This window comes from Copidosoma floridanum, unplaced genomic scaffold (genome assembly GCF_036245765.1).
Source record: "Copidosoma floridanum isolate Cflo_tuat_1 unplaced genomic scaffold, Cflo_Japanese_pri ptg000029l, whole genome shotgun sequence".
Lineage (NCBI taxonomy): Eukaryota > Metazoa > Arthropoda > Insecta > Hymenoptera > Encyrtidae > Copidosoma > Copidosoma floridanum.
In genome coordinates this window covers 7,837,417-7,856,911 of record NW_028321906.1, presented here as the reverse complement: position 1 = coordinate 7,856,911, position 19,495 = coordinate 7,837,417, and the positions used below count along the sequence as shown (strand labels likewise).

Below are 19,495 nucleotides of genomic sequence, written 5' to 3'. Positions count from 1 at the left end.
TGGGAGCAAACGACAATTTTGTCCTCAACAGAGACGTTTTCCTCTCTCTCTCTCGGGGAAGGTGATTACTGTGCTGCTGTCGGCGTTTGGGTGGGACATTTTTCGAGAATGAGCATTTCGTTGAGAGGCTACAAAAAAAGTTGTAGATTTACATACGAATTGGTTACACCATTCACGCGATGCGTTTTAAGTACTTGCGAGCGGCAGCGACGCGTCTCTGTTTGAGCGTACGGGTCTAAAAATAACATTATTTTTGATGCTCCTTGGCGCGCGTTTATGGCCTCACATGGCCACCACCGTATCCCTCCCCCTTTCAATGACACAGAGGACTCGATTGTACACGCTAGTCTGGGTACGGCGATAAGTAAACCTTTTTTTCTTCCTTCCCTCCCCTATGACCACTCGAGTCATTAATAAAAGCTACTCTTACTCTTTTTTCCCCGAGCAAAGTTCACATAATCACGCATATTGTTTTTTTTTTTTTACCATGTTACAGACGTGGTTCTTCACCGACAAGGACGATACGTACTTCCAGAATCAAACGAGTGAGTATAACTACTATCAATTACATAATATATGCCGCTGTGTTGAAAGACGGCGTTATTCATTACAAATAAAACGAGAGACCGAGCGTTCTTATTTCCCTCGATTAGCTCGAATAGCAAAAAGCCTCGATGAATTCCCGTACACACATACCTCGGACTGTGAGTTAACGTTTCATCGGTATACGTGTAAAATACACCCGCACGTGGATCAATTTGAAACACCAAAAGCCAATAGCTCAAAAGTGCATGGGGGGGGAGAAGAAAAAACACCGGGCCATCGGTGTGGAGCGAGAGAGCGATAAGCAAATTATTTTCCGTGAAACGAGTAGATAAAAAAGCCGAGAGAAAAGAGAGAGGGAGGGAGGAAGCTGCGACCTCCAAGAGGGAGTGGGAGAGACGTGCCGGAGATGACACACTGACATGGATCTCCTCTCGCCGGCGCTGCCGTGGGGCCACTGGGGAATCCACGGAATACGAGAGAAAGAGAAGACGAGGAGGAAGAGCTATACACGCCGCACTTGCCCGTAATCCATAAAAAAGAAGAAGAAGAAGAAGAGGGGCGTAGGAGGTGTGTGTGTGGCAACGAGCCTCCGACATTTGACCCGAGCTTCTCCTCCCCCTCTCTTTCGCGAGGCGAGTCCGCGGATCTCTCTCCGCGATGATTTTGCCCGGTAATCTCCGCTTACAACTATAGGTACTCCACCGCCGCTTGCGGGGCCCCGTACTCAGCAAATGTGTATTCTTCGGGGATCGAGTGTGTATAACGTGTATTTGGCTGCGATGTTAAAACACGTAATACGATTCTGTCTCGACTTCTCCTCGGGCGTCTCGATAAGCTAACGAGGTGTAACGCGACTAGGACTCCGGCTTTGAGAATTTTTTTTTTTTTTTTTATTTTTTCATCAAACTTTATACATCCCTTTGTTACAATCGTCGTTGATGAGGATAAAAAACACAAAATAACGGAAAATAATTTTATTCGGAGCCATGGTTACGGGTAAAGGTTTTTCCCTTTGGAAATCGATTCTTCGCCTGCATACAGCATTCGTGACTCTGATAAGCCGACCTACTTAACTCCGAGGCACGCTGGGTATGCGTGCGTAAATAATATACTCTAGTACCGCGAGTCAGCCCAAATAAACTCGTGCTCCGCAAATACAGGAGCGGACCGAGTATAAGTAACGAGTTTATAGCAGGGCGGTGGGGGTGAATTGATTAATTAATGAACGAACGAGCGAGTGAATTAATTAGTCCGGAAGCCGAGACGAGTGGCGCTATACTCGCGGAGGACGTGGAGAGCGGAGTCGAAAGTATTACGTGGGGAATAAACTGGTCGTTTTAATTGAGTAATTGATCGGGAAACCTTTGGCTTCCTGCGCTGGATCCCTTTGTTTTATTGGTGCATCTGTACCCATGGCTCATCCGGTTTATTCAATTTGCCTTGACGCGTAAAAATAGATTTTAAAAAACAACCCTGTAGCAGAGGGTCGTATACGAGTCCGTCAACAGTTGTTGGCTTTCGCGAGCAGTGGATAAATCATCATCTTCGGTTATTCAAAAGATCGCACGAATCTTACGTTTTGCACCCAAACTCGAAGACGTGGTGGTGTATAATAAAATGTCAATAACGAGTTGACATTTTGAACGAAAAATACAAGACCCGTCCATGATCCCGCACGGTCTCTCTATCAATGAGCAATCGAGCACCGGCTGTATTTTTTTGTCACCCAAGCGTTATAAAACAATGACAGCTCGCGTCATACCGTGTTTTATGTTTTACAGATGGCCACATGATCAACACAAAGTGCTCGTCGTCGCACAATCGGCGAGCCCTGTGCTGCAAAATGTCCGTCGAGTTCGACAGGTTTCTCGAGAGCGTCGCCAAGTGAGTAATCCACCCAACTACTGTTTTATTTTTTACTCGTACTCGCACAGGTATACATGCTTACACTTTTCACGCGATGGTATTTGAGCCTCGAGCTGCTGTGTTTCGTATAATAACGAGCTACCAAAGTGTCGAGTGTGTATATTATGTACCTGTCTCTTGGGGGACCGAAACAAGGTGCTCCGCCAATTTTTAATCATCTTCCCTGTATTTTGGACTTTTATCGCGCTTTTTACAGACAAAGTTAAGAGGGACGGGGTGAATTTACGGAGCCTCCTCGGCTTTTATTTCCTCGTCTGAGAGGCAAACGTGGGCGTTTCTTCGGCTTGATACGTTTCGAGCAAACCGTTGTTGTGTCACGGGAGGGGCATCCACGAGAAATATGATGCAAAGTCGCCGGAGATTTACAGTTGGCTCGAGACGCGACTGAGCTAACTAGTCAATTAGCCGACATTTTTTACCGGTCGTTACGCTGCCCGATGCTCTTACCCCGGTTTTTACGGTCTTTTCCGCGCAACGGCGCTTATGATTTACTGGCCAATGAATTTTTACAGAAAGATGAGGCGTTTTGGCCTCATCTACTTCTCGATCGTCGAAACGAGTCGTCATTGACAGATGGTTTTTTTTTTCTCCACTTACTCGAATTCATTGTATTTGATGTACACCATGTAGGCGAAAGATTCACAAGGTGCAATCTTTTTTTTTTTTCTCAATTCCCATGGCCCATAAGCTATGGAGACAAGCCGCGAAAATAGTTTTTTAACAGTGCAAATTCTCCGAAAGCCACGTATTGAGATAAAAAGACCGAGGCGAAAGGCTTGCACGCGAGCTGCAGCGGGAAAAAGATAGCCACAACTGGAGGTACAAATGGAAGGAAAAACAAGGAGTATAGTTCTTTTGGATATAATATCAACTCGTGACATCATTATGCGGGGACTACTTGCGCGCGTGTACAGGGGACAGGCACACCGAGTTTGTGTAGACGTAGTTCGCGTGAGCGAGCCCCATAAAACCCGAGAGGCAAATAGCGTCGCTACTTCTCTGGCTCGTCACTCTCGTTTTTTTTTTTTTTTTTTTTTTTTCTTCTTTTGCCACCCCTTACTTTTTACCCTCCTCACCGTAGCAGCTGCTTTTCTTCGGTTAATTAAGAATTAGTCGCTTAATTAGCCTCGACGTTTCAACCCGGCAACCAGAGTCCCTGTTTTTTTTTTTTATCTGTCTGTGTATAGAGTCTGCCGCTGCATCTCTCTCCACGTGGGTACAAATGTATTGTACAAGCAAGTGTGGGTGTCAGCCTTCGGCAACAGGTTGATATCCGCGTGACGAGGAGGAGATGGATGATGGGCGCGAGGACGATTGATGTTTCCGTGTTTCCGTGCCTTCTGTTCGCGCGACTCTGTACACCAGTGCCATAATACGCATTATATATTTGTGCGGTTACGCACGTACATGTCCACGTAATTGACTGTCAAGTTTTGTTTCGATTGTCTGTGCTGCCTTGTTTTAAGGAATTTTTTTTTTGGGGTTATTAAATTCACAGTGATGCATTGAGAACAAGTGAAACGCTTTTTGCCCCTGAAAAAAGGTCCACCACTGCAAGGAATCGATGTTGGCTTTTTTTCTTTCTGAATTATACAGTTTGGGTATTTTGTACCAAATATACGTCACTTTATAGCTAGACTTCAACACCAAATCTCACGTAAGCCTGTTGTTTTTCCATTCGAGTGCACAATGCAGTAGCCAAACTACTTATCTATACCCTTATACCATGATTATTTTGTATACTTGAGGGCGTGATGGTGACGGCGTCGTGCATAGGTCATCACCTTTCAATGGGTAAGCGAAGAATACAAATGTTTTTCAAACGGAGGAAAAACATGTTGTTTAAACAACTTTTTTTGTGTTACACCGATGCAAGAGCGAGTAAGTACCCTATCGCTCGAATGGTCCAATTGATGTGTACCCGTCGATCGATCCATCATCCGGTGGATGACTGAAAAAAATACAAGAAGGATATCACGCTTGGAGCTCACCTGTCATTAATATACACAACACGCCTGTTAAAACATAATTATATGGTATACACACCGTTAAACTCGATCCGTTTCTTTATGATGGAAGCGCGTTACGTTGTACAGATCGTCATTGATCGAGAAATAATAATATCTGTATCCGAGGCATGTACTGCGTGTACATAGGTGTACAATAATTCCGTCTCGTTGACGACCAAGCCAAAGGATCCCGCACGCGTCATTACTCGTACTCATATGTGTGTACGTGTATTATATATGTATACATATACAATGAGGTGTGAGGGTGCGCGTTTGAAAGTCGGCCGTAGCTTGTGTTAACGAGGAGGGACCGGCTGCTGTAAGTGTATATATATATATATATCGGTGAAATAGAGATGATGGAGCTCTTCGTGTAATTGATGGTTAGATAATTCAATTCGGTGTCTGTGTTGTATATATATTGGCTAAAGGGTACTATGATTTTTTTGGGCTGTCGATCAATCACTCGTTGTTCGATGTATACGTAGGAATTTGTTGGCCTACCGCTGCTGCTCAATTTTTGGTTGAATTTTTATTATTTTTCTTTTCGGTACATGATTATTGCCCCCGTACAAGCCAACTGGTCGCGATGACTTGGAATATAAAACAGAAGCGGAGGCGCTGCCGTTGGGACTTCGTTCGTCCCGTCAAACTTGTCTGTTTGTTCGAACATTTCTTTTTTTTTTTTTTTTTTTTCAATTGTTCATTCGCACTATGGTATCGGCGAGAAAATAAGCACTACGCGCAGTTGTTACGATTTTGAGGTTCTACTTTGACAATAGAGTTTTTTTTTTCTTCTTAAAAAAGAGATGGAGGGAGAGAAACGGCAGATAGGTAATTAGAAAGTATGGCGAGGGAAAGTTTGAAAAGGAAAAGAGTTCAGTCAAAAGTTTTCGCTATTGTTTAATGAGACGATCCACCTCGCGCAAGTCGAAAACTTTATGAAAACGCCAACCCTTTGTACAGGAAACAGAGTCAATAAACATCAGAGTAAACGGAAAAGACAATTACGAATTAAGGTACACGACAGTGTCAGCCAACGCAGAAGTACAAAAATCCTCGGTTGGTGTGTACGCATATATGTATCAGTGCACCAGTCCCTTGCATTCTTGCGATGCTGATCCTTAAAACAAAAACACGAGTACCGAGAGAGCGTATAACCAAACGGATACACATCGCATACGTACGTACCCTTACCCTATAGGTATATATATATGTACACGTACAGGTAGACAAAGCTTGTATATACATCAGTACCGAGGAGGCAGCATCAGCAGCTGCTACTCTTGGGGAAGGACGACGATTCAATCTCAGCGTGTGCCCATATATGCGTGCACGCATAATGGGTACAGACAGAGAGAGAGAGAGAGAGTCTGTGTCCTTTCCTCCTTGGACGTATCTGCTTCTTCTTTTTACCTCCCAGAGAAAGGGATAAAAGAGATGAGGTTGGGGGAGGGAGGACTCGTTGCGCATTCGTCTCGCGTGTCCTGCTCGCGTTTAAGGATGCGGGTGTGCGTCTCGCGTTTCCGTGCCCCCTTCCCTATACCTACTCTCCGTAGAGAATTCGATCTGACATCGATGGGCTTTCCCTCCTCCCCCCTTTCGAACGTTCCTTTTGCACACACGCACTGCACAGGTATGCAAGACTCTCTCGCTCTCTAGGGGGGACACATACCGAATTTTCTCGGAATCGGAGAAACTCCATGCACCTACTCATTGCTCGACCACTGGGTTTTTCCGATTTCCCAGAGGGCACTGTGCGAAAATGAACGCCGTGATCTATACATTTCATCGAGTAGACCCCCACCCTCGATGCGTTTCTACGAGTACTCATGATATATTAACGAGCTGGCTAAACGCTCCCTCTGTCCTCTGCTGCGGTTGTTCTTTCGACCCCGTGTGTGCACGATGGCACAAGAGTTTCGGATTTCCGTTGATTTACTAGAATGGCCGTGGTAGCTCCTCGGTTTTGATATATTGCGCTTCTCGGAACACCGTATTAATAATGCATAGAGAGAGAGAGGCGAGTGCCTTTTTTTTCCCTCCACCTCCAAAGCTGCGCCTCTTTTATCGGCGTCTTCGTTGTTATTCATTGTGTTTTTCGAAATTCAAGAACCAAAATTTGCCAGCCAAGTATTTATGGGTCAGGTGTATATATTTTACACGGTGAGTCGAGCTCGTTGAGAAGACGAGAGAGAAAAAATGTAAGAAACAAAAAGAATCGATGGTCCTTTGGAGAAGAGGATTGTGGACGAGGGGGCCGTGTCTTATTTGTCAAATCCTCCGAGTGTGTGCGACAGTTTGGAAAAATCGTTTATTTGTTGTTCTTTACCTGTAAGTTACGCTGTACTGTACAAAACCGCCATCTTGATCGGTAAAAGTGGATATTTTCTCAGCTCAATGTTATACGAGTGGACAAAAAAATTCTGACGTGCATGTATATATGCATATCTATCCGGCTTCCGAGAAAGGTTGAGTAGAAAATATATTTGTTCCACCCCGCGGGTGTTGTATACATAATGTACCCCCCGATAGGGCTACAAATATGTTTTTTAGCTCTACGCCGTACGTCATGTGCGAATACCCACCGCCGAGCGATTAATTGCTTGGCTCGCCTCTCTCGAAGCACGTATAGGTATGTAAGCGGCGAAGAAAAAGAGAACAGCGGCTTGTGATCTTTTTTTTTTTTTTTCGTCGCGTTAGGAGATACAGGTGGAGGGAGAAAAAAAAGTCCAAAGGGTGGAATGAAAATACTATTAAGTACATAAAGTGTAGTGTAAATATCACGGATGTGGACACACGAGTGCGGGGTCGCGGGAAAAGAAAATCGTTTGTATACTTACAATATAGCTTTTCCGTGGCTTATGAAGCGACGGTATATAGCTTACCTAACATCAGGCTTCGGGGAACTCACATATTACAGAAGTCGCACCCGTTACTAATGACCTTTTGGCGTAGAATGTAAACAGCACCGCAAAGATATTTGGCATTTGGTCGTGTAGGTATACATTTTTCCACGAGTCTACGGGGCGTGTGGATTATTTGTTTTCACTTTAGTCAAACTCATATCGAAGCTGTTGGGTTTTTTTTTTTTTTTCGTTTTGTTGGTATACGGGGGGATTTACGAGTGAGCCGTTTATTTATCCCTCCTCGGTTGGAACGCAGATATGAAATTTTTCGGTGACGAATGGCGCCGCGTATGCGTCACGGTTATTGTGTATAGTATGTATTGCTCCCTGCAAACTCGGCGTCATGAACTTGTATTTTCGTATACAATGTCGATGTCTCTGAAAAATATGAAATAGAGGGAGCGAAAATTGATTTTTGCGTGGCACACCGCCCACGGTTGTCATCTCACGTTCCGTTTCTGGGATACTCAATGTCCTTGGTTTCCTCTGGACAATCTATGGTTCGTCCTGCGGTATTTTTAACCCCGAAAAAGTATAAAAAATTGTAACTCGATTCTGATGGAAAAAGTTGATACATTTTCGGGTGTAACATTCAAAAGAGCCTGAGCTTTAACTAAATAAAAAAATGTTAATCAAGTTAGGAGCTGCGGACGATTTTGATTGATTCGTTCTCGACTTTACTCCTCTACCTCGTAATTTTTCGTAGATCTCGACATACCTAATATTTGCTGGCTCGACTCGTCTGAAAAGTACACGCTTCTTGTTCCGACTCTTGAAAAAAAAATCAAAAAAGGGAACTACCCCCCTAACCACTGAGCTTCATTCACAAAATACCCTCGACAAAAAACTAACTCTGTCCTCCGCGAGACGAGTTTATCAAATTTTCCACGGCCAAAGGACATAGCGGTTTTGCCCGAGCACATCGATAAAAACAGCCACGTTCTCTCTTCAGTGGGTATATAATTACATTCGCCCGAGGGGGATGAGCGAAAGGGGGTCCATTTTGCAGGTAGGTGCAAGAGGAGGAAAAAACTTGTCCCGCAACTAAGCAGCCGGTGACGGTCGCGTGACCGCGTGGTGACTATTATATTTTATACTCTGCCGCCGCTCCGGTAATGCCGCATAATGAGCGTTTAGAGACGACGAAAAGACGCGCCTCCTCCTCCCCCTCCTATACAGTCTTCTTCTCGTTTTTCGCTACCCAACGTGTATACACATATACTCTTCCACCTATCCTCCCCCCCCTTTTGTGCCGTTTCGTCTCTCTTTCGGCCGAGTCATCTTCCTCTTTTGTCCCTTTCCCTCTTCGAAGCTCGTGATGTGCTCCTGGTGGGCTTATTTTAACGCTTCCTCCACATCCAACGGGGTAAGATATAGCGGCAGCCGGTTTCCTAAGTGTACCTGTTTAACTGCCCTGATACACATCTCTCCCTGCTCGAGTGCCACTTGTGAGGGCTGGTTAATTTTGCTTCGTTTGATTCGTACTGCATTTGTTTACCTGAGCTGTTTTTTTTTTTTTTTTTTCTTTCTTCAAAACTGCTATGGAAATTATGTTTGTGAAGCACGTGGTTGGCAACGCTCGGTATAAATATATACCAAGAGAGAATTCAGGTGACGGGCTTTTTGCAAGTGAGATTTCTAAAAACATCGAGGTTTTTTCTCTTTTTTTTTTACTAATCAAGTGTAAGTAGTATATAGGTGTATCAAAAGGGCTTGTCTCTTTCAGTGCAACCGTGTCAGCTCCCCTTGCCTACAATGGATCCGTGCGTCCATCCTTTCTCAAAAATTCACTTAGCCACCGTCTGCGGTCCTTCTTATCCCCCTCTCGGGCAATTTTGTACACATACTTTTTTTTTCAAAAACCCACAATGTGCAAATGTTCCTCCGGTCGCACAAGAGACCCCGGCTCGTGAAAAGAACTGACAAAAAAAAAAAAAAAAAAAAAAAAAAAAACTAAAAAACTAAAATAAATACAGCGTAGAGCTGCTGGTTTCATTCATCGGTGGGTATACGGGGCTACTCCGAGCCGTCCGCAGAATGAAAAGGAGGATCGCGTCTCGTATACACACGGTGGACACACGTGCACGTGATTAGCCGAGAGGAGCCGCCGCGTATTATATATATATACAACACAGCACCAAATGCGAAAATGAAAAGGCAAGCGGTTTCGCGCTGGGTCCTTTTTTTTTTCTCCTCCACCCCTTTTGACATGGGAACGGGGATGCTGGGCAGAAGCTTGATGGTTTTGCTTCTGCCGCCGAGTGAAGATGAATTTGCGAGAATATATTTGTACGAGTAGAGGAGCTTAATTCAGGACTGTGGCTTTTTCTAAACTTCGAAGTGAGTTTTGAGTCGGAAGAAACGGTGGAGTTGAAGTAACAAAGATATTGATGTACATCAGTATGAAGAAGACACCCAAGTTTTTTTTGTCCCCCCCAAGGAGCTGCAAGGACGAGAAGGTACTGATTTTTTCACCAGGAAAAAGTAAAAGAGGGAGACGGGGGGAGGAAAAAAAACAATGCCCTCGATGAGATTCGAGCTCGCGTCGCGGAAAGTTGAATTTAAAATCCCGTGCGCGCGGCCCCTCGAGCGCCTGAAACTTTGAAATCTTATGCAGTCTGCTGCTCCGTTCGCATGAGAAACTCTCTTCTACTTTTTGTCCCTGTACTTTTTTCACGAAATCCAAGCGCCGTCGCATAAACGTTTTTTCATTCCTGCTGTCTGGGTGCCCTTTTCCATACACCACATACTGCTCCACTGTCATTGCAGGAAGACAATTCCGAGTCTTGAATTTGTTTTCCGTACGTATATATATATATTACCGAATTGTATTATATTACACACAAGAATATTTGTGCCCTGAAAAATATTTGCTGCAATCTCCGTTTGCTTTGTATCCCGATTTTATATCGAGATGTCCATTGATTGATTGCAAACACGTGCGTTATACCTATATGCAACCCTAAATTTTTCATTACCCGAGAAAAGTTTCCATTCAAGTGTAGGAACTTTTTCTTCCCACTCAGCGACGTAGAGAGAGAAAAAAAAGGAGCAAATTGCCACTGTTATTGTCCGGAGCGTAAAAGTACACGATACTGCATGGACACGGTATATACACATCAGCTGCTGCAAGCACTAGTTACACAATATATATACACTGCACGCGCTTCGGCACGTGATTCGAATGCACGGGGCGCACACCCGAATGTGGTGTATGAACGCGTACATATGCCTTCCTGGAAAGTCGCGGGAGGGAAGAGAAAAAAGTTGCACTGGACGTGCCGAGAGCTCCTCGTAATCCTAGCGCGAGACTCGCTTGTCAACTGCTGCTCTCATCGTCCTTTCATCCGCGGGTTTGGATGTTTTTTGGCAGACAAAGTTTAGGATTTCGCGTAAAAAAGTTGCAGGTACCCACGTAGAAACGGTATACTTCATACGGTATTTGTACTCCGGACGAGCTGTAAGCTTTTGTCGGACGCGCGCGAATATTTGTGAAAAATGTATTCATAGCATTTACGAATTTCAAAGTCAAAGTAAGTAGGTACTCTGGTATTGAAATTGTCCAATGCTCCGAGCCCTAACCATCGATTGTTTGCTCTCACAGCTTGCAGAGAAACCTCGGATTTCCTACTGTTTCTCTCCCTCTTTTATTTTTTTATCATCTTACTTTCTGCGAGTGGAAAAATGGAGGGAAAAAAGTCGATGCTGTAAAACGTTCAAGGATGCAAAAATACCAAAGCCAAAGGTTGGTCGATGAAGTACGCCAAGCGTATTACGTATATTTACACCTGTAACGCGCAAAACGATGGGGCAATGAATCCGAGTTTTCCAGTGCACCGGTCTTGTGGGCTGCTTAAAATTCACGTCGAGAGCACAACCCTCCATTTATTCATTGGATGATGGGAAACTACCATCGACCATCGACATTCCACAAATTTTATTCGACGAGTATTTAAAAAAAAAAGTAGGCGAGATAGGGAAGGTCGTAAATCTACTCGAGGTTGGGGCCGATGCGAAAAGTCGGGGGAGCGTAAAAAGCCACCGCGTCGTTTCGATCATTCCCGATGGCACCTGTATTACGAATTTCATTTCATCCTCGAGTAGATCCCCCCGACTCCACCTTCATCTCTCACCGTCCGTGGTCTTTATGCTGATTGCTCGAGCGAGCAGCACTTGTATTTTTAAGCCCTTTTGCCGTGATACGCCATTGGTTTTACACTTTTTTGAGGAATTAGTCTCGAGTGAACGGGGTATTCGCGGAACTGAGCTTTACGATTCATCAAACAATCCTTGGGAGCGGACAGGAAAAACGATCGCAAAAATGTTACGTGGGATCCACCCATGTCGAGGTACAATGACTCCTGCGCATCAGCGTCACAAGCTCATTTGTTTTAGTCTAAAAAAAAAAAAAGGCAACGGGTCAATCAAAAAGTAAAAGCTTATCGCAAGCTTGGTTTGTGCTTAAAAACTTTATTGCGTATTGAAAATCATAAAAATCGCGTTCCCACTCGTGGCGGGGGACTTGAGGGAATAAGTAAGAGAGTAAAAAAAAAAATTCACGCAAAGAAAACTCCCTGCCGCAAAAACTTTATAAAACCAGAGCACCGTTCCTCCTCTGCTCGAAGCGATGCTCACGTGTGTGTCACAAAAAGAAGCCCCACAGAGTGAAAAAAAAAAAAAAAAAAAAAAAAAAAAATGCCAATATTCGCGTCTAGTCGTGCTTCGACACATACCTACGCGTATCCATGTACAGGAGGGAAAGAAAGAGATAAAACGATTCCATCCTCAAATTAAAAAGTCGATGAGGCATCTTTTCCCCTTGGCGAGGCATTTATGTGTTTCCTCGTCCCCTTTGGTGTGCGTGCGTGTACCTCCCTTCCCCCTTGATTCCATATTAGGAAAGCACCGGAGCGCCAGTGCCTTTCGATTGATGCAGTCCTCCGTTGAAATTCTGGAATCGAATACACCAGCAGCAGCAGCAGCAAAAACCGCTCGGGTGTGCTCTCATTCTCACTGCGCGTACACACTTTTACGTCGCGTGTACGTGTACACCCGAGCGACGGTCAGCCGATCGATCTTCTCAATCGATTTGACCCGGTTGCAGCCTCGGTTGGCCCAATTGATTTATTGACGCCTAACCGGCCGTCGTCGTGCTCTCTCACGTGTACACGCCGGGTATTACGTGTATACACACTTGCAGGCTCTCTCTCTCTCTCTCTACCTCTCGAAATTACGTGCGAGCACGTTTATGTACGCTCTGGCGCGAAAGGGGAAATTGTCGCTTGTATGTTTTTTCTCCTCTTTTTTTTTTTTTTTTTTTTCAAAGCATGCAATTGATTGAGATGTAGGTACGCGATAAGTTTTTTTTGTTACCTTCGTTTTGAAGACTCAATTTGTACCTTCTTACGGATGCAATATGTATACGTACGAGAAAAGTTTGGCTGTGTGAGCTTTTTTTTTTTTTTTCTTTACGGTGCTGCTGGTAGTGCATCTTTTCATGAATCATTGACGAAAGCTTCATTTGGGGAGCCAATAATGTGTGTCCAGATCAGGCATGCTTTAAAGTTCGATACTTTAAAATTCACGGGCTTTTGATTTAAAATTAAATTTTTTTTTTTACAAGTAAATTGAAAAAGACAGTAACATACAATTTAACATAATGTCTAAGTAATGTCAAGATTTTTTTTTTCATGTATTTTTTAATGTCTTTGAGGGTTGTACATTCTGTATAGGTACATCACTGTACCATCAAACAAAGTATTAAAACTTCACTTTTGTTTTTACAATTATTAATACAGGGGCAGTTTTCAGTTATTTATACAAAAAATTACACCATGATGTTATCAGTTTTTGTCGAAAAATGTAGTTGGTGGATGTTTTCTGTTATAAAATAGGTCGACATTTTTTCTACTTGCTGGTGTACAGGTCGATTGTTTTTCTGTATGGTCTCATCTGATAATCCGTCCCAAAATGACAATAGTTACTGTAACCACCTGGAAAAAATTTTTGTTGTTGTTTAAATAAAATTACCATCAATAACATAAAAGAAAGATAATTTTTAAAAATATTACCTGAATAAGAGCAGTAATTATGGACCCGATGAGCAGTGTAAGTGTAGTGTAATACATTACATGGGCAACTTTTGTTGTACAACCTTCCGAAAAAGCGAATGTATCAAGGCATCCCTTTGTGTCAATGTACATCCCGTCACAGCATGATTTTGGGACCATATATCTCGTGCTATTATTCTTTAATATTCCCGCCCAGTCCTCCGGACCCTCGTATCCGCAGCATCGCAACTTTACGTAACACAAGAACAAAAATTAGCCATTAAAATGGTACCATTTGATGGATTGGTAAAGTCAAACTGAGTAATATAAAATATTGTCTAACCTGCCATTGGAAAGAGTCGACAGCCTCTCGTGTACTGTTGTCGTAGTTGTATTTATGCATCGTGTGATGGAATTTTTCATTCAAGTGACCAACAAATTTATTTTGTAGAGCAAAGGCAGCCACTGATGCCCAAATTCCAATGACGAGTATCGTTGAGACGAAAAATATATACTGAAAGTGAAAATAGTACAACATTTGAGCATAAAAAAATCTCTGCTTTAGAAATGTCACTAGGTTTGAGCGTATGTATTTAATCAAATTATTTTTAATTGATGGCACTTACGATGCAAAGTGCACAGGAGTTTTTTTTAAAGGCACTGTAGCAACCTATAAATGCCGTGGTAAGGATGAAGCCTCCAAAAATAACAACGACAGTTCCAGGGAAGAAATATTTAGTGTCCAATATGTAAGAGACACTACCTTGTAGATCGTAGATGGTTCTACCGAACCAAAGGTTAATTAGGCAAACCAACTGCAATAAATCGAGTTACATTTTCAATATAATAAATTTTTTACAACAGTACGTAAGAAACAATCAATTAATCCAACTAAACTTTTAAAGTCACTTGCTCGTTTATTCATTAATTCAAAATTATTCCAATTAATTTTAAATATTTCAGAAATTCCATTAAAGTGCAGCTGTAATGTTCTTGTACGAGCCAAATAATAGGTTTGCTTGCATTATTGATTGGAAATTTAGAATTTGATTAATTTTAATTACTTATTAGTGAAATTATTGGAGATCATAATCACGAAAGCGTATACGCATCGTATGAATAACAATTAAAACAGACTAATGAATTTTATTGCTCTAGCTGCTCTTGATGATAGATTTTACTAGATCATTTTTTTTTTTTTTTTTTAGTATTGTCTTTGGTTGGTAAAGGATAAAACAAAATTAAAAATCCTTTGAACACCAATAAAAACGAGTAACTGTGCCACGATAAAGTTCTACGGTTTAAATTCAAATTTGCCTTTGGTAATCTACAAAAAACCCTAAATTAGTATGAAAATTTCGATCATGCGGTAAAAAAACACATTTAATGTAAAAAGTATGCGAATATTCACAAGAATTGCCCTAAAAATTATTGTAATTATAATAAATAGTAGTAAATAGTATGATAAAATGCAGAAAATAACACAGACCACCAAAAGAAGGTTGACGCCACAGAGCCCGAAATTGATGCACCGTCTGTTGTAATCGCGTTGCACTGCTGGTGATGTCATTTTTTCAATTTGCTACCAAACAGAAAAAAGCAAAAAACAAAAAAAAAAGGTTGCTCGACTACCGGGTATCTCTCGAATAACTGCGTTCGCAGTACTGACAACACACGCGGTGCTAGCACCGACTTTATTAGGTGTACTTATTGGTGGGGGTTGTCGTCGAGTTGGTTATTTCCAAACTTTTATCGATCGGCAATATATTGTTATAGCTCTATTTGATCTTGGAGTGATGATGGTTGCCAAAAAAATCACTGACAACATAAGCAAATGAAATCGAACGGAGTAAAAGTGGTACTACCAATTATTATACAATAATCATCAATGAATGTGTTTTCATTGAAATACGTTATGATCCACAATTGTTGGATCTTCCATTGTTCGCAAGTACAAGAATTTCGATCAATTGCGACCTCCATTGGAATGACCCGCAGTTGACTTCAACGTTTATTATGGTAATTTTAGAATATTTACGTTATATATGCAGTTTACCCCCTCGCATCAGAGATGACATGTTTTTCTCGAAAATTGACCAAATTTCACTATTAGGATATGACGTATAGTATTTCTATTGCATCCAGAGCTAACAATTACGCCAATTTAACTACAAATTTTTTCCAACAAAATTTATAAGGAAAAAATTTCTTTTCAACCTACTTTGGGTCAATAAATTTTGAAGTGAGTCCAAGACAGGTATGGGAGGATAACCAAAATACAAATTTATATTATCTAACAAAGTATTCTTATAACAGTTTCATTACTATTACAAAATCGTTAATACAAAGGCAGCAAAGTAGGGCTGGCGAAAAAGTTTTAAGTGAAAAGGGGTTGGATAATCAACTATTTAGCATAGATAGACATTTCTTCTACTTGACAAGACGAGTTGCGTCTTAATAAGCTTTTTCATAATTCTTCTGTACGTACTCGACGCAAGTAGCGCTGAAAGGTTCTTTCCGTTCCAATGGCTTGTACTCAATTGGTAAGTTCTCCTGCGTTGATCTGCTGATGCGTTCCCCTTTTAATGAAAAAAATATAAAAAATTGAGTAAAAATCAAGGACCACAATTTTAAATCTTGTTTTCGGACGCTTCCTCAAGGTGCTGCTCGACTGAGTAATGGTGGAAATTTAATGCATAAACCCTCAAATCAAACCCATACTAGGACAGTGTATCACAAAAATCGGTATAGAAACAACGTGAAAAAATTATAATGAAGCAACACTCTGTATTAGTTAGAAGAAAAATTTCAAATTAAAAAGAAATGGATGGTCACTGTACGTGGCATAAAATATTTACAACTGTTATTTAAATATGAACAAGTGCCCCAAAAAATCGTCTGCCACATACTTTGGAATGACTTTCAAATAATAGACCGTAGTTGCCGATTTATCGCCAATTAACGCATTTTTACAACACTGACCAGTACACATTTTTTTTAATAAAGCTTATGTATTTAATGCACACCATTTTTTTATCAATCATCGCGTCCAAGAAGAGCCCAAGAATAGACTTTTTAGAAAAATTTTGCAATTACTCAGGACTGCTCCTTGTTTCATCTGTTCTTCTCGGATAGTACGTCCCAGTATGATGGCTAGTGTTATTGCAACAATCTAAAGCAATAGTTATTTTTATGTATAAATAATACAATCACAAACAGAACAAAAAATTCTTACTTCAATAAACGCCATGGTTATGGACCCGATGAGCAGTGTAAGTGTAGTGTAATACATTACATGGGCAACTTTTGTTGTACAACCTTCCGAAAAAGCGAATGTATCAAGGCATCCCTTTGTGTCAATGTACATCCCGTCACAGCATGATTTTGGGACCATATATCTCGTGCTATTATTCTTTAATATTCCCGCCCAGTCCTCCGGACCCTCGTATCCGCAGCATCGCAACTTTACGTAACACAAGAACAAAAATTAGCCATTAAAATGGTACCATTTGATGGATTGGTAAAGTCAAACTGAGTAATATAAAATATTGTCTAACCTGCCATTGGAAAGAGTCGACAGCCTCTCGTGTACTGTTGTCGTAGTTGTATTTATGCATCGTGTGATGGAATTTTTCATTCAAGTGACCAACAAATTTATTTTGTAGAGCAAAGGCAGCCACTGATGCCCAAATTCCAATGACGAGTATCGTTGAGACGAAAAATATATACTGAAAGTGAAAATAGTACAACATTTGAGCATAAAAAAATCTCTGCTTTAGAAATGTCACTAGGTTTGAGCGTATGTATTTAATCAAATTATTTTTAATTGATGGCACTTACGATGCAAAGTGCACAGGAGTTTTTTTTAAAGGCACTGTAGCAACCTATAAATGCCGTGGTAAGGATGAAGCCTCCAAAAATAACAACGACAGTTCCAGGGAAGAAATATTTAGTGTCCAATATGTAAGAGACACTACCTTGTAGATCGTAGATGGTTCTACCGAACCAAATGTCATTTAGGCAAACCAACTGCAATAAATCAAGTTGTTACCGTTTAAAAACATTTTTTATACAATCACATTTATTTTCATTAATGGATTATTATTGAGCCTCTCAATTTTTAAAACCAGAAAAAATTTCTTTAAGAGTAGTACATCAAGTATTTTCTTTTAATTAAAAAAACGTAGTCGATTTAAAAAAGATTTCGTAAAACTATGTAGAAATTTCTTATGTTAAAAAAAATAATTGCATTTAATAAAATATTAATAAAAAAAGTCAAGAAATATTTTTATTCAAAAGAAAATAGCTAACGAAATAAGATTAAAAATATTGTGCTTGATTGAAAGAATTAGATCGCTGAGATACGCTTGTTACACCTTTTACGTCATGAATATTTTGGAATTGTTTGTATTGCCATGTATTTTCTTCAAAAATTTCTATTATGTCTCACATTTAACCATGTAATATAATGTATCATCAATCCTCTATTTATATTTAAGTATTGAATTTCACGAAATAGGAAACATTTGAGAAGTCGGCATATCTTCTTAAAAATTGCCATTTCCTTTGGCTATGTAACAGCTATCTCTGAATTAACGTTTCGTAAGCAAATTTAGATTTGCTTATAAATTACAAAATGAAGATTAAATATGATTTATTTATTTTATTGGTCCCCTTTTTCACCTATCTAAATTGCACTGTCGTAGAAATGCCGGCACATCGTCTAACTTGATAAGTTTTCGACAAACCTAACCACGTATTTAAATACTAATTAGTGCAGTTATCGGAGATCATAATCACGAAAACATTCATGAACAGCAATTAGAACAGACTGAAAAATTTCATTGATTGAGCTGTTTTTCATTCTATAGATTTTACTACATGATTTTTTTTTTGGGGCGGGGGGGTACTTATTGTCTTTATTTTTTGACGAACAATGAAACAAAATTAAATATCCCACACCACTAAATACAAAAACTGTGACGTAATAAAATATTAAAACTCAAATTTGTCTGCAATAAGACACAGTACACTTGGAATTCGTATAAATTTCACGATCGTGCGGTAAAAATCATATTTAATGGCATTAAAAGTAACAATGTCATAAGAGTAAATAGTATAATAAAATGCAGAAAATAACACAGACCACCAAAAGAAGGTTGACGCCACAGAGCCCGAAATTGATGCACCGTCTGTTGTAATCGCGTTGCACTGCTGGTGATGTCATTTTTTCAATCCGCTACCAAACAGAAAAAAGCAAAAAACAAAAAAAAGATAAGGAAAAAAAGGGTTGCTTGACTATACTGTATATGTCTCGATTGACTGCACTAGCTGTACTGACAACACACGCGGTGCTAGCATCGACTTAACCGGCTATAGCTGGGCAGCTTTGGTGAGCACATCGTCGAGTTAGTTATTTTCAAACTCTTATCAGTCGACAATAGCTCCATTTTTACTTTCGGAGTAATGATTTTCACGAAAATCAGTGACAACACTCCTTCACGACCGAGAGCAGCTATACGCGGTCACTAACATAATATACTCAATGTGAAAGTTATACGCTGCTGTTAGCCCCAGGATGTTAATCCTCGAAAAGTCCTTCGTGTCGAATGCACCTCTGCATTACATTTACCTAATGGACGAGGACCCGAAACACGAGACTGCGACGCTCGGGATCGGCGAGTCCCTCCCACAGGAACGCGAACTTCTCTCGTGTCCGGCGTGCGTGCGTTGGGCCGCGGAATCGTTTCTTCTATTCCGTAAAAACCTCGACAGACGGAGTATCGGGTAACAGCGTGGCGACGAACCCAATACCATCGGATTCATTTCTGCGCGCATATACAGCCACCAAATCCTCGGCAACGGAACAAAAAATAATTAAAAACCCCAATCGTGCGAGTCCTCCTCTGTATCTAATTTCCGCGCATTAGTCTCTTCATTTGGGATAAAAAGACTTGCTCTCCCGCCCATAAATACAAAGGTCCTTTGCGCGAGTCCTGAGACTACAGTACCTCCCGATAAAATAATGGTCTCGTGGCCATTTTTCTGGAAACAT

General features: G+C 41.0%; 3 protein-coding genes across 5 annotated transcripts in view; 1 reads left to right on the top strand and 2 right to left on the bottom strand.

The window, feature by feature from the left end:
* The window catches only part of fng (Fringe glycosyltransferase), a 94,781-nt gene that overhangs the window by 7,444 nt on the left and 67,842 nt on the right, over window positions 1-19,495 (top strand). For both annotated transcript variants that reach the window (XM_014349747.2, XM_014349746.2), the window contains exons 3-4: window positions 497-545; window positions 2,328-2,430. In XM_014349747.2, coding sequence (XP_014205233.2) covers window positions 497-545; window positions 2,328-2,430 — 152 coding nt within the window. The remainder of the gene's footprint in view (window positions 1-496; window positions 546-2,327; window positions 2,431-19,495) is intronic.
* Window positions 13,298-15,085, bottom strand: LOC149373717 (CD63 antigen-like). The gene is made up of 5 exons (XM_089596053.1): window positions 14,930-15,085; window positions 14,067-14,255; window positions 13,784-13,954; window positions 13,462-13,689; window positions 13,298-13,342 (listed from the first exon to the last, which is right to left on the bottom strand). Exons 1-5 carry the CDS (start codon window positions 15,008-15,010, stop codon window positions 13,298-13,300), a joined length of 714 nt encoding a protein of 237 aa, XP_089452179.1. The 5' UTR covers window positions 15,011-15,085.
* LOC149373716 (CD63 antigen-like) lies at window positions 15,795-18,700 on the bottom strand. Of its 2 annotated transcripts, XM_089595995.1 has the most exons (6): window positions 18,587-18,700; window positions 17,281-17,469; window positions 16,998-17,168; window positions 16,676-16,903; window positions 16,537-16,612; window positions 15,835-16,019 (listed from the first exon to the last, which is right to left on the bottom strand). In XM_089595995.1, the coding sequence occupies exons 1-6, from the start codon at window positions 18,665-18,667 to the stop codon at window positions 15,895-15,897; spliced, it is 870 nt and encodes a 289-aa protein (XP_089452121.1). In that variant the 5' UTR covers window positions 18,668-18,700; the 3' UTR covers window positions 15,835-15,894. The 2 variants fall into 2 exon arrangements, with proteins under 2 accessions (XP_089452122.1, XP_089452121.1); XM_089595996.1 differs by lacking the exon at window positions 16,537-16,612 and having other exon boundaries at window positions 15,795-16,019.